This window comes from Rhinatrema bivittatum, chromosome 2 (genome assembly GCF_901001135.1).
Source record: "Rhinatrema bivittatum chromosome 2, aRhiBiv1.1, whole genome shotgun sequence".
Lineage (NCBI taxonomy): Eukaryota > Metazoa > Chordata > Amphibia > Gymnophiona > Rhinatrematidae > Rhinatrema > Rhinatrema bivittatum.
This window is the reverse complement of record NC_042616.1, coordinates 554,104,627-554,127,330: the sequence shown is the minus strand read 5'-3', so window position 1 is coordinate 554,127,330 and position 22,704 is coordinate 554,104,627. Positions and strand designations below refer to the sequence as shown.

The following is a 22,704-nucleotide window of genomic DNA, read 5'->3' as shown; positions in this document are numbered from 1 at the left end:
GACCTAAATATATGTGGAAGAAGAAAGAGAGGGGAGATTTGACAGAGATATCCAAATACCTCAAAGTTATAAATAATGCACAAGAAGAAAGTATTTTCCAGTTCAAAGGATGTTCAAGAGTAAGTTCATAATATGAGACTCAAAGGGGGTAGACTCAGGAGTGCCATTAGAAAATTCTTAAAAGAAACGCTGGTGGATGCATGAAATAACATTTTACTAAAAGTGATAAAGGAATAAATAGTAATTGAATTCAAGATAGCATGGTAAAGGTAGAGGGGATCCTTAATTGAGAGGACATGACAGTCAAGCTGGAGATCAAATGGCGTTCACATTATTGCAATAGGGAGGTCTGCATAGGTTACTAGATGAGATTTTATCTGCTAATCAATTTATTTATTTAAAACTTTTTTCTATACCGGCATTCGTATGGACATCATACCAGTTTACAGTATAACAGAAATGCTTGAAAATACATGTAACAAGGGAAATTAAACAGGGGGCGGGGACACAAAGAAGTCAAGTTGCAAAGATAGTATAACTGTAAAGAAATTCTTAGGGTGAGAGAAATTAACATAAGAGAATTATAAAACATATCTAGATGGGGAATGTCACAATTGCTAGGTTTATATACAAGGATGCATAGACATAATAGTACATGGTAAAGGAATCAACTCCTGGTAGGGATGTGAATCGTGTGATCGATCATCTTAACGATCGATTTTGGCTGGGGGGGGGGGGGGGAATCTGATCGTCTTAGTTTTTTAGGTTAAAAAATCGTTTTATCGGGGAGGGCGGGAAAACCGGCACACCAAAACAACCCTAAAACCCACCCCGACCCTTTAAAATAAATCCTCCACCCTCCCGAACCCCCCCAAAATGTTTTAAATTACCTGGGGTCCAGTGGGGGGGGGGGTCCCGGTGGGATCTCCCGCTCTCTGGCCATGGCTGCGTTAAGAGAAATGGCGCCGGTGGCCCTTTGCCCTTATCATATGTCAGGGCAAAGGTAGTGCCGGCGCCATTTTGGTTCCTGTGACCCGACTTTCTCGTACCTTATTTGGACTCTCTACCTGGGTAACATCAAGCTAGGTTGAGAGAACATTGCACAAATCTTATCTTTGGGTGAGTTTTATTTCATGTTTAATCCAGACTAGACTAGAAGGTCATCAAATCTTCACAAGAGAGCACTGTTCTGTTTGTACGTATCACTTTGAATTTCAAAGTGGCCCCTAACCCCTACACTAATACCTAAACCTCACCTCGAGTTACTAGATGGGCCTCCCATAGAGATATAAATACCTATCTAATGTGAGGCCATTTTGGCTAGGCTTGCTTGCTTGCTCTCTCTCTCTCTTTCTCTCTCTCTCAGCTGGCCCTCCAGGAGCTTAAAACTACTAACCCCTTTTCTCATTTGCATCACACCATGCGTTATGGTGCTTTCGCACGTTAAAGGTGTTTTTTGCATGCGAAAATGCCACCTAGCACTGTGATAAATGACCCCCTGAGATTGTTATATCAGAGCTAGGGCAGTTTGGCATATGTAGTGAAGACTGATGAGAGAAGAAAAGGAGTACATTTTCACAAGTTTAGTTCTTGAGTATATAAACTGCATTCAAGTCAGTCGTATGCACTCATATGGAAAAAAAACCCCAATAGTTTAATGTTGTTAAGTCATTTTATTTCAGTTTATTATTTCAGTTTATATCATTTTATTTTCCTATATCTATCATTTGTTTGTTTTCTTTTAGTGTGCAGTATATTTTTGCAATGCAAATTCTTTACTAAATTATGTAAGTAGTGTGCACTAAAATGCTTCAGGGCACACTAAAACAAAATAACTGACAAAAATGATGTTTTAGTTTTATTAGCATTTTGGATGAAGCATGACACAAAATAATACAACCAATATTTTGCATCATTTTAAATGACTGTACATCCCTAGATTTTGAGTTTTTGAAAAATATAGACAGTTTCATTACATGCATATATTTTACTCATATGGAAAAGGAGCACTCTAATAAGAGGGGTCATTTTAGGGGTGTATTTTATTTATTTATATGGCTTTATTACTTTCTTTTTTAAATAAGTATTTTACAATCAGTGACCAGTAGGAGTAGCATCTTACAAGTCTAGTCTAGTCTGGATTAAACATGAAATAAATCAGCTGTAGGACTAATCTTGAAAAATTATGCAACATCTCAATAAAATAAATAACATTTCAGCAAAATATACAACATCTCAATGAATAGGTTGTAGCAGTATGTTCATGGTACTCATGTAAGCACAAGGCAGATTGTGCCAGGGTAGAGGTAGTTGTGGGTTTTGCATTAAAGGCCTGGGAAAAGATCTAGGGATTTACTTTTTCTTGAAGTAGGAGTAGTCATGTGTTTGGCAAAGGTCTTCTAGAAGAGAGTTCCATAGAGAAGGTGCTGCTCCCAAGAAAGTTTGTTGAGGAGTTTAGTTTATTCACTTAATTCATTTTCATATCTTATGACTAGTAAATCAAAGCAATGTACAATAGACAAAAGTCTAAAATAAAATAGAATGCAGATTAAAACAAAACATATAAAAAAAATCAGCATACACAAAACCAAAACTAAAGTATAAAACCAGCAGTGAAAATGAAACAAAAAATAAAACAAACATTTTAAAAAAGCAACAGTAATAAAAAATTAAGAGCACAAAATATAAAATAATTATGAACAGTATTATGAGATACTACCACTGATCATAATTGAACACTTGAGAAAAAAGAGATGCTTTCTGATTTTTTCCTAAATTTAAGAAAGTCTTTCTCAAGCCACAAAAAAAGAGGGAAATAATTCCAGATAAAAGGAACAAGATAGGAGAAGCTTAATTCACAGGGTTTTTTCATGTTTAATTTCTATTAAAGATAGCATAGTCAGTAACTCCTGCTGAGAACAACGGATGATTGGTTAGGAGGTATGGTATGGTGTATTGGCCAGGTATGGTGGACCACCCATTCTAAATACCTTGAAAGCTAGGCAACCAAGTTTAAAAATTATCCTGAAGGAAATAGGTAACTAATGAACTGCTTGAAATAGAGGATTGACAGCTATCACACGCGAAAAGGGACTTTTTGCGTGTGATAGCTAGCTCGGGGCGGAGTTGGGGTGGAGTCGGCCCTGGAAGAGGAGGAGTCGGGGTGTCATCGGGGCGGACGTGGAAAAGGCTGTGAAAAGGAAAGAACCTTTTTCGCTGCCAGTAGCTCGCCAGATAGCACCACCTTTTATGATGGTGCTATTGGGTGCGAAAACACCGTGGAGGTGCGATCGCTGCCAGCTTTCGCAGGCCCGCCCACCGCTTCACCCCCCCCCCCCCTCCCCCCCCCCCCCCCGTTAGTGTCGGGATTCACTATTCTCTGCGAGAATAGTGAATCCAAGCCTAAGTGACTAATAAGTGAGTGAGAGCTTTATGGTCATCTTGATCCAAAAAAGGACTAAAGTGATGGATGAAATGCAAAAAAACCAAATGATGTTTTTACAAGTTGTGAAACCTGAGAAGAGGAATTAAATGTACTCTAAGAGTTGTCACTGCATCTAGGACCTGAATTATTTGACCATCCATAACTGGTGATGGAAGTATTCATTCTTTTGATTATTTTATCAATGGAGTCACTATGGAAGCTACAAAGAAGATTTTAGAGGTCTAGAAGACTTGTAGAAAGACAGGTTGCTATGTTTGTTTCCTCTTAGAACCTTGAAAATCAGCATCAAGATTTTCAGTTTGATTCTGTAAGGGATAAGTAGCCAATGTAATTTTTGTAGGACTGCTGTGATGTGGTCATGTTGCTTGCATCCCTCTATTGTGAAACATAATTTTGTATTAGCTGGAATGCTTTACAATAATCCAATCATGAGTGGCTATTTCCTAAGTCAACTTGATTTAGCAGCAATTAATGGACTTGACCTCCAGGAACTTAGCCAAACCTTTTTTAAACATAACTGCACTTAATGCCCTAACTACATCCTCTGGCAACAAATTCTAGAGCTTAATTGTGCATTGAGGGAAAAAGAATTTTCTCTGATTTGTTTTAAATATGCTACTTATTATCTTCATGGACTACTTCTATTATCTAAAAGAGTAAATAACCAATTCACATTTACACATTCTAGACAGCTCATGATTTTCTAGACCTCTATCATATCCCCGCTTAGCCGTCTTTTCCCCAAGCTGAACAGCCCTAACCTCTTTAGCCTTTCCTCACCGGGCAGCTGTTCCATCTCCTTTATCATTGTGTTCACCCTTTTCTGTACCTTCTCCAGTGCAACTATATCTTTTTTGAGATGCGGTGACCAGAATTGTACACAGTGCTCAAGATGCGGTCTCAACATGGAGCGATATAGAGTATTATGTTAGTTTCCATTCTATTCACCATTCCATTCCTAATAATTCCTAACATTCTGTTTGCTTTCTTGACTGCCGCAGCACACTAAGCTGATAATTTCAATGCATTATCCACTATGATGCCTACATCTTTTTCCTGGGTGGTAGCTCCTAATATGGAACCTAACATTGTGTAACAACAGTAAGGGTTATTTTTCCCTATATGCAACACTCTGCACTTGTCCACATTAAATTTTATCTGCCATTTGAATACCTAATCTTCCATTCTTGCAAAGTCCTCTTGCAATTTAATAGAATCCGCATGTGATTTAACTAATCTGAATAATTTTTTATCATCTGCAAATTTGGTGACCTCACTCATTTTAACCCTTTCCAGATCATTTATAAATATATTGAAAAGCACCTGTCCAAGCACTCCACTGTTTAAGGTTTTCCAATGAGAACATTGACCATTTAATCCTACTTTTTGTTTCCTGTCTTTTAACCAGTTTGTAATTTACAAAAGGACATTGCCTCCTATCCCATGACTTTTTAGTTTTCTTAGAAGTCTCTCATGAAGGACTTTGTCAAACACCTTCTGAAAATCCAAATGCACTACATCTACCGGTTCACCTTTATCCACATGTTTATTGACCCTTTCAAAAAATGAAGCAGATTTGTGAGGGCATGCAAACTATATCATGCATATTCATTGTGGATATCCTGAAAACCAAAGCTGTCTCTGATTCTTGAGGACCAGCTTAAGTCACGACTGCTAGATTATCTTTTTAAGAGAAATACAATAGAACATACTGGCAGTTATTCCCAAACAGTTTCTTACAGATCAGATAGGGCAGGAGGTCAGATGATAGCTAGCTTCATGATGATATTTATGATGATGACTCCAATGTTCCTTTGTCTTGTCTCATTCCTTATCCATTTTCAGCAGTGTATCTGTCAACTATCCTTTCAATTATGGATCATGTTGCATACACTCAGGACAGAGATATTGTAACTTTCTATTCAATATATTTATGGCTTCGTGAGAAGATGTATCTCCCATTGTTTTGATAAAATAGAGAGTAGTCTTGCAATATTTGCATGCTCACAGAAGCTGTAGATAATTCTCAACTGTTTCAGCAAATATATTAGTTTTTATCTTTTTCACTTATATTTCAAAGTACTGGATATTGGTTAGCATGAGTTAGTACAAAAGTTAGCAAGAGTCTCATCTTCAGTCTCTAGAATTGTACCTTAAACCCACTCCCATGTAATACACAATGGGGTAGATTTTCAAAACTAGTGCACGCGTGTCCATATGCGCGTGCAAGGAGGTGCACAATTGCGCAACTTGTGTGGGCCAGTGCCCGCAGCCTTCCCCCATTCCCTCCCAGGCCGCTTTGATTTCAGAACGGCCTGAGAGGGAACTTCCCAACCCTCTAACCTAATCTCCATTCCCTTTCCCCTAACCCTTCCGCCCCCTAGCCCTAATCTAGACCTCCTCGGACCTTTTTCCTACCTGTTGCGCCTGTCACTGGTTGCACGCGCCAGCAGCCTGCCAGCAGCTCTGACCCCGCCCTGCCCCTTTTTCGAAGCCCCGGGACATACGTGTATCCCAGGGCTTTACACACATCACTGGGCCTTTCTAAAATAGGCCCGGCGCGCGTAACCCCACCAACGCGTGCAAATCCAATGGATTTTTGCGTGTAGGCTTTTGAAAATCTGCCCTATATATGTAGAAACCTTTGTTTTCCTTTTTATTTTATTTTTCCCATTTATGTTTATTATAATAAATATAATAAATATAAATGGGAGAAAATCAGTGGGGAAAAAGGCAACTCATTTTTTTCCACTTATTTCCTCCCATTTTTGGTTGTCACAATAAATTCTGAGAAACTACTATGAAAAATAAAATCTGAAAACAAAATTCCTTATCAACATAGCAGAACCAAAACTAATTACTACAGTGCATACGTGACCTTTTCAAAAAGGTTATGCCAAGAACTGATTAGAAAACATAATGAAATTTCAGACTAGAATTTGAATACAATTGACATTTTATGCCCTGTCCTAGGTAACTTTGAGATCAATATTCAGAACCTGGGTTAAATTTAGATGAGAAATTCAGTGGTAGTTACCCAGGTGTGTATACTTTCCTATATTTTACAGGTAACTTTAGGCCAATGTTTTCTCTGACCAGACTTGCATAAGTAAGTTTTTAGACAGGTAGTGTTCAATTTCGGTGCTACCCAGCTAAAATTAAGCCCCTTGTCCCAAGAATGCCCTGACCTGCCATTCCTCTTTTTACCTGGTAAAATTTAGCCAAAGAGGAAGGAAATATTCAATTAAAAGGCTTTGTGTCAGGAAATGAATAGTGTTGGGAAGTGAATATTGACCTCTGTATATACTGTATATAGGCTGCTAAATTGATGCAGTATTTGAAAAAAAAAAACCTGCTGCATAGTCAGAGCGGAATCTATCTCTGAACTGCGGCAGGAAGCCAAGAGCCTTGCTTATGCTTAGTTTACAAACAACTGTGGTAACAAAACACCTTTGCTTTTGTTTGCAGATTTTTAGACGGTGTTGGTTGGTGTTCAAGAAAGCTTCTAGTAAAGGGCCCCGGAGGTTAGAAAAATTTCCAGATGAAAAAGCAGCATATTTCAGGAATTTCCACAAGGTAAGTAACATTGATTTAACAAAGAGATATCCTGTCTGGCAAATCTGTTAGATTTTTTTTAAGGGGTTAATAAGCATATTGATATGGGTAAGTCAATTTATATAGTGTATCTGAATTTTCAGAAAGCTTTTGACAAAGTTCCTCGAGAGACTCATCGGAAAATTAAAAAGTCCTAGGATTGGATTCAATGTCCAATTGTGGATTGGTAACTGGCTAAAGAATAGGAGACAGAGAACAGAACTGGTCATTACTCTCAAAGGAGAAAGATAAATAGTGGTGTGTCCAGGGGTCTTTACTGGGACTGATACTTTGACATATATTTATAAATGATCTGGAAAATGGAATGAAGAGTGAGTTGATCAAATTATTCAAAACTGTTAGATTAAGAGCAAATTGTGAGAAATTGCAAGAGGACCTTGAGAAACTGAGGGATTGGTCAACTAAATGGCAGATGAAATTTAATCTGGACAAAAGCAAAGTGATGCATATAGGGAAGAAAAATATAAACTATAGGTACAAGATGTTGGGTTCCATATTAGATGTCACCACCTAGGCAAAGGATCTTGGAATCTTACAAGTAAATATGCAAAGGCCCGCGCATGCAAATACCGGGGCTTACGTGCGTAGCTGGACCTTGCTCACGCCGCATGCATTTTATAATGGGCCTGGCCACACGCATAAACCCCAGTATACGCACAAGTGCCAGGCCGCTCCAAAAGGGTTGGCTGGAGGGCGGGGTCTGGGTGGGAAGGGCCTGGGCAGGGGGCTGGCTGAGATAGTGCCATTTGATGCTGTCCTGGGGAAGTGAATGCTGGCAGCTGGCCACCTTGAGAAGATTACTTCTGCTCCAGAGGAGGCTGAGGCCCAGGCATCTGGAACTATCTTTCAGGTTGGATCCCAGCATCGGGCCTGGGTTTCGACTGAGACCCCGGCACTGGGACCTGGTCTCCAGACTGGGCATGGTGTTGGCCCTGGGCCAGTTTCTGGCCTAGGCTGAGGCCCAGGCATCGGGTCCAGGCCTTGTGTAGGGCATAGGCCAAGGACGCAGTGACCTACTGCAGCCTAGGCCTACACAAGGCTGAGGCTTAAGCCTGTTCTTTGGCATCGGGACCAACCTGATGCTTAGGCGCAGTCTAAAGTCTCGGCCTTGAGTTGGCCTAAGTCATGGTACATCACCGTGACCTCACCCTACACCTTATGCAATGCCCAGGTTTTGGCCTTGACCTAGGACTTGTTATTGGATTCCCTCACCCCGACCAAGTAAGTGGGTGCCAGAGAGAAACCTTGCCCAGCAAATTTTCAGAAGGGAGGATGGGTGAGAGGCTTGGGAGGCTTCAGGAGGTCATTTTTGGGGGTGGGGGTTTAAAATGTTTATTTCATTTTTTTAACTGAATAAATGAAATAAACATTGGACAAAATAAAATTTGTGTAAAATCAAACTCTGAAAACAAAATGAAAAATGAAACAAAAATGTATTTTGTTCCCACCCCTACATATTTATATATTTATAGAGAGTATATGCTCCAAAAGTCAAATGGAGCCTGCCATGATGGGCAGCACCTTTCTGCCAGCCCTCTTTCTATTTAAGCTTGTGGATTTATAAAAAAAAACCAAACATAAATGTATAAAATGGTTGCATCAACATCATAGGGAATGCTAGACTAGATGGGTGTCAGTATCTAGAAACCATAAAGTGTAGCCCATTTAGCTCTTCTCTATGCCAGTAAGGCAGTCCAGTGGATGAGAAGAAAGAAGTCCAGATAGAAACAGTCATCAGTGACAGTATTTGTACATTACCTTCTTTTAGGAGATAACACACAACAAGACTCTGACAGACCAGGACCTGCTGGACTGGGAAGCTGATGTGGCATCCAGTAGTGCTACCACTCAGTAGGGGTGTGCAACACAAAAATTGTCATTTTGTTTTGCCTTTTGGGTTTTTTTAAAACATTTTTTGTTTTCTTGTGTTTACGTTTCCTTTTTTTTTTCATTTTGTTTTGGAAAATAGTGGGTGCTGTTTGCAAATTGTGCCAACCCATTGCTCCTATCATGTGACAGTTGCTATTGGTACCATTGGGTAGACCCTGTCACATGATGGGGAAAAGTGTCTAGGCTATTTTGGAAAATGTCATCCACCGGTTCCAGGAGCAGAGGGATCGCTCCAGGTTCCCACTAGACCACCAGGGCAATTTTGGTAAATCTGGGGGACGGGTTTCGGCAGGGTGGAGGGTGCCTGGGAGCCAAAGTGGTCTATTTTTTTAAACAAAAGGAGGGGTTGAGGGTTGGGGCATTTCCTCTGGTTCTGTGTTTCTCCTCCTCACTAACTATAGGCATAATTCCCTCTCTTTTTTAACTCCAGGTTGACTGCTTTGCATTTTGTCTCAGCTGTGACTCCTAATTATTCACACAGCTCTCTGTCCCAGTTGCTCTCAACTTAATTGGTCTTCTGCAAAAAAGTCCACAAACTACATATCCCAGCAGCCTTATGTTTCCTGGTGTCACCAGGTTTTATCATCCCCTAGCCAACTCTTAGCAGCTTTGTATTTCTTGGTCCATCTGGCTTTATTCTACCTTAGCTGCTTTAGAGTGTGTAAACCCCCCAGTTCAACACACCTGATTATGTTGAAGGACAAGCCCTTGCCCACCTATAGTGAATCACATACTTTGCATACCTTGGGACAAGATGTTGATGAGGGGGAAAGCAGAGAAATGGATGAGGCCAACTTGTCTCCAAGAACTAATGAATATTCACTCCAGCCAAGGAAATGCTGCTGGAAGAGGTGCAGAGTGTAACAGGAGATGAGAGTGTTGACTGGATGCATTACAGTCTATGACTTCTCTCTGAATATAAATGATTCAGTGAATGCCTCCATGTGAGCTACAACCAGCATGGAATGATCCCTGGCAACTACAGGGCCCCTGCATTTGCACCACCACCACCACCACCATGATTTGTTTGTCCACCAGCTATAGTTCTGCCATTTCAGTGGGAGTTACCCCTGCATTTCTATCACCTCCTCCTATGGCTTCAACATTTTCCAGGATGCCTCCTTGATCCATGCCATCATCACTTCAAAGGAAGGCAACTCCTCTGATGACAGAGGTGGAGATATCCCCCTCTGCTGATATGGGGTTGGCCTCATCTTATACATCATTTGAAGAGGAGAGACACACTAGTTCAGCCATGCTTTCATCCCCTGGCTCCCCAAACATTAATTCTCAGGAAGACCTCTTATCTCAGAAGCCCTGCTGCAGCTATCACTCATTGCCATTGCCTTCTGTGTTTGTGGCTCCAAAGGTACCGTCAGTAGTGACTAAACTCCTCTATGCAGAAGCACTGGTCTTAGGAAGTACTAGGGACCAGAGTCCCCATATGACAAGACATCCCAAGAAAAAATAAAAGTTTTTTTGTAATGAACAAATATTATCTGTTGTAAATAAATGCACCTTCACATTTGAAAGTTTATTTGTATCAGAGTGTTCTTTTCTTCTATAGCCTGCTTGTGAGTCTGACAATGCATCACCTGAATTTCCACCTCATTCAGGTTGTATGCCTCCTCCCTCTCCTCCTTTTCATCATTGCACTCTGTAAGATAAACTCCTTACCTCTCTAGAGGAGGCAGACCTCTGCTTTTAGCTAGGTTATGAATCATGTATCAGGCTAGAAAGATATCATGGACCTTTCTACAGTTATAGAATAGTCATATTCCTGATCTGTCCAGGCAGTGGAAAGATGTTCTGAGTAGGCCAAAGGCTCTCTCAATGACTGTCCTGGTCTGCCGGTGGGTCTTCTGGTAGTGGATATCTGATACAATCTGTGAGTATGCCAGTGGGATTATGAGCCAGATTTTGAGTGGATAGCCTCTCTCACCTGTAGGAGAGAAGGCAAAGAAGAGGAGATTGAAATATCCCAAACTGGTAGGCAGTGAGACCGTCCCTTGGTAGATGATGGATCCACCCTCCAGGGCCTAAGTGGTGACCAGAAAAGGACAGAGGTTAGTAGCAGTGTCATTGTAGTGGGAACAGAACCATCCCCAGTGATGACCATCTTGGAAGTGGCCATAAATGCCTAATTGTGAGAGGATGTAGGCATCGTGACAAGACCAGAAGCCTCGGGACAATGTCCATGATGATCTTTTTAGCATTGCAAACCACCTGCATGTTGAGGGAATGGAAGTCCTTCTTGTTACAGAAGGTGGCATTATAGTCTGCTGGTGGCCTTATAAGGACATGAGTGCAATCAATGGCACCAAGAACAGAAAGGAAACATGCTATTTGTTAGAAATCAGTTTTAATTTGTTGTTGCTTCTGCTTTGAGGGAAGGATATATACTGATGTGTTCTCCTGACAAATGCAGCCAGAAACTGATCAATACATATGGAGGTAGATGACTGACTTATTCTAGCTGTGTCCCCTAGAAGGGTCTGAAAGTTACCATGGCAAAAAGGTCATGGCCATAGTGATCTTGAGGTATACTGGTGAGATGTGCCCTCTCTGAGGGGTGCAGGTCCTGCTCAAACTGCTGGCATAGATAGAATATTGTTCCCTTGCTGAACCTGAACCTGCAAGGAGTAAGAATTGCTCCTCAGACCAATCCAGAAACTGTATTCTGGTCCTGAATATTCTCTCTAACGTGTCCCACACCCTCCTCTTCTGTTCTCTTTCCCTCCTCAAATGTTGTGCCCTTAGTATCCATAAGTTTCTAATTCTTGTTTTGGAGGTCACTTCACAAGTACTCACACACACCCTGTTAGCCCCAGTCAGACCCAGCCACACACTCATACTTCCAGAAATTCAGTGCCATCAACTGAAACATTTCCCCAAGAATGGAAGCAAACCTTGTATCAGATAGGACAGACACACAAAAGAAAAGTTAAAAGAGATGCCAAACAAACTTATGGGCAAGGACAATAATTTCTACAACAATTAGGACATTTAATAACTAAGAACATAAGAACATGCCATACTGGATCAGACCAAGAGTTCATCAAGCCCAGCATCCTGTTTCCAGCAGTGGCCAATCCAAGTCACAAGTACCTGGCAAGTACCCAAACATTAGATGGAACCACAAGCTACTATTGCTTATTAATTACCTTAATAGCAGTTTATGGATTTATCCTCTAGGAACTTATCTAAATATTTTTTAAACCCAGTTACACTAACTGCTGTAACCACATCCTCTGGTAATAAATTCCAAAGCTTAACTATGCACTGAGAGAAAAAGAATGTTCTTTTGTTTTTAAATGATCTACTTGCTAACTTCATGGAGTGCCCCCTGGTCCTTCTATTATCTGAAAGAATAAATAACTGATTTAAATTAACTTATTATTGTCCTTTCATGATTTTGTAGACTTCTATCATAATCTCCCTCAGTCATCTCTTCTCCAAACAGAACAGCCCTAACTTCTTTAGCCTTTCCTCATCGGCAGCTGTTCCATGCCCATTCTTATTATTTCACTTGCCCTTCTCTGCACTTTCTCCAGTGCAGCTATATTTTTTTGAGATGCGGTGACCAGAATTGCACACAGTATTCAAGGTGCGGTCTCACCATAGAGTGATACAGAGGCATTATGACATCCTCCGTTTTATTCACCATTCCCTTTCTAATAATTCCTAACATTCTGTTTGCTTTTTTGACTGCTACAGCACACTGAGCTGAAGATTTCAATGTATTATCCACTATGACACCTAGATCTCTTTCCTGGGTGGTAAATCCTAAGATAGAACCTAACATTGTGTAACTACGGCAAGGGTTATTTTTCCCTATATATATATATATATATATATATATATATATATATATATATATATATATATATATATATATATATATATATATATATATATATATATATATATATATATATATATATATATATCACTTCGCACTTGTCCACATTAAATTTCATCTGCCATTTGGAAGCCCAGTCTTCCAGTCTTGCAAGGTCCTCCTGCAATTCATCACAATCCACTTGAGATTTAACTACTGTGCATAATTTTGTGTCATCCGCAAATTTGATCACCTCACTCGTTGTACCCCTTTTCAGATCATTTATAAATATATTAAAAAGCACCAGTCTAAGAACAAATCCCTGAGGTACTCCACTGTTTACCTTTTTCCACTGTGAAAACTGACCATTTAATCCTACTTATGTTTCCTGTCTTTTAACCAACTTGCAATCCACAAAAGGACATCACCTCCTATCCCATGACTTTAAGTTTTCTTAGAAGTCTCTCATGTGGGACTTTGTTGAATGCCTTCTGAAAATCCAAATACACCACATCTACTAGTTCGCATTTGTCCGCATGTTTATTCACCCCTTTAACTAAGATAAGTCTCCACAGCTTACTTAAAAGAATTTTTTGAATAAAGTGTTTTTGGGCTATTTTTGAGAAACTAAATAATTAATGGTTAGACATAGTGGTCCAGCTAATGACTGAAAACGGCAGTGTTTATGTATGATCCCACTTGAAGCCGATTGCATGGCAGTAGGTGGGGGATTATATTTGAAGGCACAAATAGAAGGCAACTGATATTGGATAGCTTATAGCAGTGGTCCCCAACCCTGTCCTGGGGGCCCACCAGCCAGCCGGGTTTTCAAGATATCCACAATGAATATGCATGAGAGAAAATGTGCATGCACTGCCTCCATAACATGCAAATTTCCTCTCATGAATATTCATTGTGGATATCCTGAACACCCAACTGGCTGGTGGGCCCCCAGGACAGGGTTGGGGACCACTGGCTTATAGAATACATTTTTAAACAATAAAAAAAGAGAGTGATTACAGTATTATATTATTAGGGATTTGCCTCTCTTCTATTGTGGGAATATATAAGCAGAGGTGCCTGTCATTATGTTGGTATAGTTCACAAGGACAATAATTTCCCAGTTATCTCCCCCCCCCCCCCCACCCTACATACACACACACCTTCCAGCCTCTATTCCTATCAAGGTGCCTTTCCAGACAATGACATTTTGAATTTGGTGCACTAAATAGCAGGTATAAAATACTATTGCATTCTTAATGACATCCATGCATTCATTCTTTATAAAACAGCAAAGTATACATGAATATCCAAACCACGATCCAACATGCCCCAAATATGTCCATTTTGTTTGTGTGAATTATCCTACATTAATATATATGCTTATTTGGCTTGTTTTTTAATTCCCTGTATGCGTGTATGTTGAACGATCACACATATAAGGCATTTTTATATGTGAGACCCCTTAGAAAATGTACTCCATAATGTATTTCAAACATTGTTGATTTCAATTTCTTAATTATTTGTAATTATTATAACAAGAGACATTTTTGTTTTCTTCTTTATTGTTTCATTTTTTTCTGTGTGTGGCAGAAGAGTGATGGGTGAGTCGATGGAACTGATGGATGCTAGTAATGATAGATTGTTGTGTTGGCAAGAGTGAAAGGTTATCTCATGAAACTCGCTTCAAGTAATAAACTGCAATATGAAAAAAGAAAACACTGAACAGAGAAACTGCTGTGCTCACCAACCAATACAATTCATGCTAGAGTAATTATCAGAAGTGTTTTAAATATATATCTATCAGAACAATACAGTATTTCAGATCTTTCTTTCTATGCAGCCAAGTAAAGTGCAGACATAATTGGAGCCTTAAAAATACAGCAGGCGTTAATAGATTTTCAACAGATGAAAGGTGAAAATGCAAAATGTGTCAGTATCTTTTCTAAGATACTCCAAATATTATACTGAGGAGGAGAATTGTTAAAAACTAATATAGTATAAAGTTTTAGTAGCAGAATTGGAGAAAATGGGAAAAGGGGGCCTGTGGAATCGTAAATGCTCATGCACTACAATCGTTTTTTGTATTGGTCCTTTAGACTCCAGTTAAGATCTTCCTAATACAAAAAAAAAAAAATCTCTTACCAGGCTGATTCACTAAAGTGCACTATCGCATTACTGCACATTAATGCGCTACAACACACTTTATTAATGAAGCGGCCCTGTTACGATCAACAGCATCCCTTGCGCTAGGTGAACGTGAAACAACAACCTGCAGAGGAATAAGCAATGAAACAAATACACCCTGGCAGTTCTCCAGCAGATTGGCATTATGTCGCAGGGCCAGCTGCAGGAATCAGTCTTTCCTATGCAGCAGCCATCGTAGTGGACCTATGACTCTGTCTGGATTCAGCTACATAAACATGGTGTCGGAAGTCTGAGTATCCTGGAAAACAAAGAGCCGGAACAATTTCAAGAAACATATTCCTCAAGTCTGATTCCAATCCCTGGCCCCATGGAAATGACGGATGATGTCTTCAACAACTTGAAGCTTTTCAGAGCACAGTGGGGGAATTATGAATTTACAACAGGACTGAATGAAAAAGGTAAGACATAGGGTTGTGACCCTGCTTTCTATAGTGGGCAAAAACTGCCATATGCTGCAACAGCATCTGTACATACGCCAGCAGACAAGGACAGCCCCTGCAAAATTGTGGATGAAATCCAAAAGCATTTCCAATCCACCAGAACGCTTCTTTTTCCATGAATTTGCATGCTCTGACTCCATAACATGCATATTTTCTCTCATGCATATTCATTGTGAATATCCTGAAAACACAACTGGCTAGTGGGCCCCCAGGACAGGGTTGGGGACCACTGGCTTATAGAATACTTTTTTAAACAATAAAAAAAGAGAATGATTACAGTATTATATTATTAGGGATTTGCCTCTGTTCTATTGTGGGAATATATAAGCAGAGGTGCCTGTCATTGTTTTGGAATAGTTCACAAGGACAATAATTTCCCAGTAAAGATAGTAGACCAATATACTACCAGGCTGTGAAAAATAGCAGATTCAAGAGAGTATTTGATTTTGAAAGAGGACTTATCTATTTCCAGTTAGTTGTGGGCACCAAGGACAAGGGAGTAGATGAGAATGCTTAGAACCCCCAAAATAACCCTGCATGATGCCTTTTGTATGTGTAAAGTGAGGGTACACGAACATAACATTTGCCATGCTAGGTCAGAAAAGGGTCCATCAACCCCAGTGTCCTGTTTCCAACAGTGGTCAAAGTACCTGGCAGGATCCAAAATAGTAGACAGATTCCATGCTGCTTACAACGAGGGAGAAGCAGTGGCTTTCCCCAAATCTACCTGGTTAATAATGGTTATGGACTTTTCCCTCAAGGATTTGCCCAAAACCTTTTCAAACCCAGCTGAACTAGCTACCTTTACCATTCATCCGGCAATGAATTCCAGAGCTCAATTTTGCGGTGAGTGAAAAAATACTTTCTCTGATTAGTTTTACATGTGCTACTTAGTAATTTCATGGCGTTTCCTCTAGTCTTTGTATTTTTTTTTGTTTTGAAAGAGTAAACCTGTTTGCATTTATCTGTTCCACTCCACTCATGATTTTATAGACCTCTATCATATCTCCCTTTAGCTGTTTCTTCTCCAAACTGAAAAGCCCTATCTTTTTAACCTTTCCGCATAGGAGAGTTGTTCCATCCCCATTATCATTTTGGTAGCACTTCTCTGTAACTTTTCTGGTTCTGCTATATTTTTTTTTTGATGTGGCAACCAGAATTGCATACAATCCTCTGGGTGCAGTCACACCATTGAGCAATACAGAGGTATTATGATATTCTCTGTTTTATTCTCCACTCCTTTCTTAATAATTCCTAACATTCTGTTTGATTTTTTTGACTGCCACCACTCACTGAACTGAAGATTTCAACATATTATCCATGATGATGCCTACATACTTTTCCTGGGTAGTGGCTCCTGATATGGAACCCAACATCATGTAACTACAGTTTAAAATTATTTTTCTGCAGGAGCGTCACTTTGTATTTGTCAACATTAAATTTCATTTGCCATTTGGATGGCCAATCTCCCTGTCTTGCAAGGTCCTCCTGTAATGTTTCACAAGCCGCTTGTGTTTTAAAAACTTGGAATACTTTTGTGGCTTCTGCAAATTTGATCACCTCACTCATTGTGCCCCTTCTAAGATCATTAATAAATATGTTAAAAAGCACTGGTCCCAGTACAGATCCCTGGAGCATTCCATTATTTACCATCCTCCATTGAAAAAAATGACCATTTGAGTACTCACTTAAATTCAAATGCTGAGCTTGTCAGAGCGTGAAATAGTGTATCCTTTTGCTGCTTTTCTGATTGATCTGCTGCAAACATATCTTGTTAAGTGCCATTTTTTGTTTTTACTTCTAGATTGGTTGTTAACTTCTTCTGGTTAAACCTGTCCCTCCCGATGTCGGGAGACTGAGTTGTACTATCTACCAGATTTCACTTTGGATTCCCTGGGTATCATTGCTGAATCAAGATATTGTGACATTTTGTTGTTGTCATATCATTTCAACATTACCAAATTGGAAAACCTTTCTCTTGGACATGACAGATCGCATGAGGATACTTGCAACACACTCTGCTTAATGCTGATTTGCTTTGGTGTGTTTTTGCATTTCTCCACTTCTTCCTTGGCATTAAATGAAAAAACATAAGTGCAGGGGTCTACTAAAATGCAGAAAGCAGCAAAGTAGCATAGTGAGAGAGACCGTACACCATGCACTGAACGCAGTGGGTAATAAAGCTGACAAGTGTCCAGTTTATCACACAATATGTACAAACTGTGATAAGGAAAATCACTAGAGTTTGCAGAAAAAAGAAAATGACACATTAAATAGTTGAAATGAACAAGCAAAAACCTTGATAGATCCTATCTATATATGGCATCAGTGTAAGACAGGGACAGAATTCAAAATGGTTTTTGAAAAGTGCACTCTCAAATTGTCATGCCAAAGGAAATTACAGGCAAGCACAATAGATTATTTGCCAAATAGACAGTGTTAAATTAGTGAATGTGATGTGCTACAAAGATTTTGTTAACATTATGCCCACTGGAACAGCAAAATTACAATCAAGACAATGCAGGCCTAAACTTTATGATGGCATAATCATCACATCACTAGGACAACGTGTGCTACAAGCAGAACATCAAAGGAGAGTATACCAGTTGAAATTTCAAGTTACACATTCTAAACAGAAACCATTTCTGACAGCCAACTCTAATGAATGCACAAAACTTGTAAAATTAAATCTTGTGCCAGAAATTCATACAATAAACTCACACTCTAGTACAGTGATGGCGAACTCCAGTCCTCGAGTGCCACAAACAGGCCAGGTTTTCAGGATATCCACAATGAATATGCATGGCATAGATTTGCATACAATGGAGGCAGTGCATGCAAATCTTTCTCATGCATATTCATTGTGGATATCCTGAAAACCTGGCTTGTTTGTGGCACTTGAGGACTGGAGTTTGCCATCACTGCTCTAGTACAATCGGTGCACAAGAGCAAACACAGCAAGGAGGAGGACTAACCATGACACAAATTCTAGCTGAATGCAAAAATATTTTTGAAGGCAAGGGGATCCTTCTAGGCACATTATACTTCCAAAAAGAAAGATCTACTCAGTTTGTTCAACATCTGCCAAACTGGGTCCCAGTAGCACTGAAAGAGAAAATACTGAAGGCTGCAGTACAAACAGAAAAGGATGGCACCATTATCAAAGTGTCAGAGCTCGGAGAATGGATAAGCAGCATGGCAGTTAAAGAGAAACCAGGAAAGCTCTGTGTTTGTTTATATCCATAGTTAGAAAAACAAATAAGGCACTGCTCAGGGCTCATTGCCAGATGCCCATAATAGAAGCAATTCTACCAGACTTAAACAAAACTAAAGTATTTTTAGTTGTGGACTCTCTAGATGAATACTGGGAAGTTCCAGGTTATCTCACCTTGTTTTGGACACCAGCAGAATGGCATAGATGGCTGAGAATGCCATTTGGAATTAAACCTGCCACAGAGGAGTATAGGCTTCCCCAATAAGGTCTACTGACAAGCCTCAAGGGAATCAGGGTCCTTGCAGATGGCACTCTAACATATGGATGTGGAGATACCAGAGAAGAAGCAACAGCAGATCATGACAACAATCTCAGGAAGCTCTTAAAAGGAGCCAGATAGGTCAACAACAACAAAACAAACAAACAAACCTAAAACTATGTCTCAAAGAAGTACACCTACTGATTTCTCAGGGCGTACACCCAGACCCTGAGATAGTGAGGGCAGTGCAGCCCACACTTGTAATTGCAAAATCACTACAGTGGCTCTTAGGATTCGTTAACTACCTAGCAGAATCTCTTCCTTCTTTATCAGATGCAGGTGAACTTCTTAATTGCTTGTGAGATGATTGCACCATCTGGACTTGGTTTCCCCAAAATGACATGGCTCTCGACCACACTAAACAGCATGCAGAACTGAAAAACTATTATGTACAAGACAAAGTCACTGTACAGTGTGATGCCAGTGACAATGGACTTGAAGCCGACCTCCGATAAAAAGCACAGGCAGTAGTTTTTGCATCCAGTTCCTTATCTCCAGTTGAACTGAGGTATGTGCAGACTGGAAAAGAGTTCAAACAATTCTATTTAATTGTGAGAAATTTGACCAGCATATCAGAGTACAAAAATGCAAACAGTGTGGCCAACTCCAAAACGTTTGCAGTGTATGCTCCTACGGCTACAGTGCCTCCACCTAATATTGCCTGCAAGAAGGGAACAGAAATGCCTAGTGAAGATTTCTTATCTAGAGCAGCACTGCTGCAGCTGCGTGATAGAAAGGAACCAAAATATGATGTCTTCAACCTGCTGGAACAAAATAAAGCACAAAAAAGACATGAAAGCATCAGTCAAGACAATTATATTTCTATCCCACAACAAGCACTTCTGAGAATCCCAGAACACATGCTATTAGATAAAAAGTTAGAAATGTTGCCATCTGTTGGTTTAAAAGGATGGCCAGACATCCACATAAAGGCTCCTGGGGTTATGGAACAACATGGGAACTGATGTCATGAACTTAGGCCTGGATTCATCATTCATCGCTGAGTGATGAATCCAGTGAAAACGGGGGGCGGGGAGCGAGCGGGGGGCAGGCCTGTGAAAGCCTGCAGCTTTTGCACCACCGTGGCGTGCTGGCTGCCGGCTTTCACACCGAACAGCACCACCGTGAAAGGTGGCGCGATTTGGCGCGCTACTGCCGACGATAACATTGGTAACATTATTGCCGGCAGCGAAGACACAGCCAACTCCGCCCCCTCCCCGCCCCGACTCCTCCCCTCCCCTCCCCCTAATTTTCACGCTATCGCACGCGAAAAGGGCCTTTTTGCGTGCGATAAGCCTTTGATAAATGACCCCATTAGTGTGCAAGATGATCTCATATTCAAAGGCAACCAAACCATTCATACCTGAAGCCATGAGGAGAGAGACCTTATCACAAATACATTACAGCTAATCAGGGATAGATGCGTGCTTACGAAGAATAAGGAATATAGTATACTGGCCAAATATTTTTAATGCCTCACAGAAAAGTCCAAAAAGGGGCAGATTATTTAATTTAACTGGGGCAGGTGTGACCCCCTGTTTTATCACACTTTCATTAATCACACGTAACCAAAGATGACCCAGAAATGTGATTGGATCTTAACGGCTGAAGCTGTTTATTGAATACCTAACAGAGAAATCTAACTAACCTATTTGAACCTTTGGAAAATGCCAGTGGATCTCTCCGTGATTGCTCTCTCTTTTTGCCCAAGACACTCCTCAGTTCTGCAGCACTTTGCTGTATCAAACAGTCCCCAGGGGAGGGGATGCTCAACTGGGCAGGCTGCCACACAGCAAGCCTACCGGCCTCCCTTCCAATTGTACTCAACCCAACCAACAGGGTGCTTTTTTGCCCAAACTTTTGGGCCCTGTCACTTGTTGCACCTTGGGGCATTGTACCTTGTGTCCAGGTTGTGGCCCTAGCCTTGTCTTCATTGCACCCACTGACTCCTCACCTATGCTATTTCTCCCTTTCCCTAATACTATGTTCGACAAGGTTTCAGACGATAATTGTATGCATGTAATATTCATACTAATGTAGTCAATTCTGACTAGCATTATTTTGGTGGGTTGGGCAGGCAAAGATTTAGAACCCAGGTGCTATGGCATAAGAAAGGGAGCTGCAGAGTCTGGTGAAAATTAAATCACCTGCTGGTCTGCCCTCCTTCCTACAGGCCAATCGGTGGTGCCAGGGCCGATCAATAATGTTAGCATGCCTGGCGCTGGCCAGTGAGGAAGTGCTATGTCATTGCCCCATCCCAAGAAGTGAGGTGCAGCAGCCCAGGTACCAGCAGTATCCACTATGTGGCTAGTGCCATCACAGCCCATTCATGGCAAATCTTTACCCCCTCCCCTACACATAAACCCCGAAGACCAGCAGCATTAAGTAGGAAGGCCTCCTTAGCTAGGTGCATGGATGTGCCATTACAGGTGGCACCTGAACATCCATGCCGGGGATGGTCACCCATTAACTGGAGCATATGTGACACCCAGTTCAGCCACTTTCTCATTGATCACATGTAACTAGAAATGACCCAGAAATGTGATTGAATCTTAATGGCTGTTAGCTAGCTAACAGGGAAATCTAATGAGAGGGCTCAATTTGAAGTCTTGGAAGATGCCAGCAAATGTCTTATTGGGCACTCAATGCACCCTCCATTCTGTAGTACCTTGCTGTATTGAACAGTTCAGGAGGGGGGTGCCTGACTGGGCAAGCCGCCATGCAGCAAGCCTACAGGCCTACATTCTCATTGTATAAAGCCAACCTATTGGGAGCCTTTGTGGCCCAAACACCTGCACCCCGTCACCTATCACACTCTGGGTTATGGATTCTTGTGTCCAGGCTGTAGTCCTAGCCATACCTTCATTGTATCTACTTGCCCTCCCCTACACTATTTCCCCCTTTCCCCCAACATTATGCTTGAGCACCCCCACAATAAGGAGGAGCAAAGTGCGTGCCACCCTGGTCCTGCAAGACTAAAATGGCATGCAAAGGGAGGGGGGGGGGCCTAAACTAGTCTCTGGCCTAGCCCATGAAGGAATGCACTAGCCTCCACAAAGCCTGAAGGAACAGGTCATTGCCTATATCTGAGAGGTGTACCCTGTATGAGCAAAAGAGACCTGAACAATGAACATGGGCCAGTTTGTGGCAAATGTGGAGACCTTCCTTTATGCACATAGTTTTGGCAACCTGCCTCTTATTCTTTGTGTAGTACCACCCCCATGGATTCTTTCCAGCCATTCGACAGAAAAGGATGATGTTGGACCATCTAATGCAAGTGTCAGACCATTTAAAGGATAGTGATCTTAAGTCATCCCTAATGGAATTCAGCAACAAAAGGCCTTTCCTTCTTCCCAGGTTGTTACCTCCCAGATGTATAATAATCATGTCAGAGGGAGCCTCGTTTTTCCCTATGCTGTGCAGAAGGGCAGAAGACAGCACCAGTTGTATACCACCCTTACCAATCCACTGCACCAACCTCCCCTGTGAAACTAAGCTGAGGTTACAACTGAAACTTCTATGAATAACCCACCACTGTGGATTGATCACAAATGAATTGCCAACTATCCACAGTGATTCTCATCAACAGACAGCATCTGATGGGAGAAGCATACAAATATGTGCCAGAAAAAGTCCTAAAGTTCCTTAATGCTGAGCGAGTATGGGGGAGCCATCACCATGCCTAATGTAGGATGCATATGCCTTGGAGTTCCAGTGGCCTTTCCTCTGCAT

General features: G+C 40.9%; 1 protein-coding gene across 1 annotated transcript in view; it reads left to right on the top strand.

The window, feature by feature from the left end:
• The window catches only part of DOK6 (docking protein 6), a 1,072,962-nt gene that overhangs the window by 424,479 nt on the left and 625,779 nt on the right, over positions 1 to 22,704 (top strand). Inside the window, exon 2 of the mRNA XM_029590909.1 lies at positions 6,914 to 7,021. Within this exon, the coding sequence (XP_029446769.1) occupies positions 6,914 to 7,021 (108 nt within the window). The remainder of the gene's footprint in view (positions 1 to 6,913; positions 7,022 to 22,704) is intronic.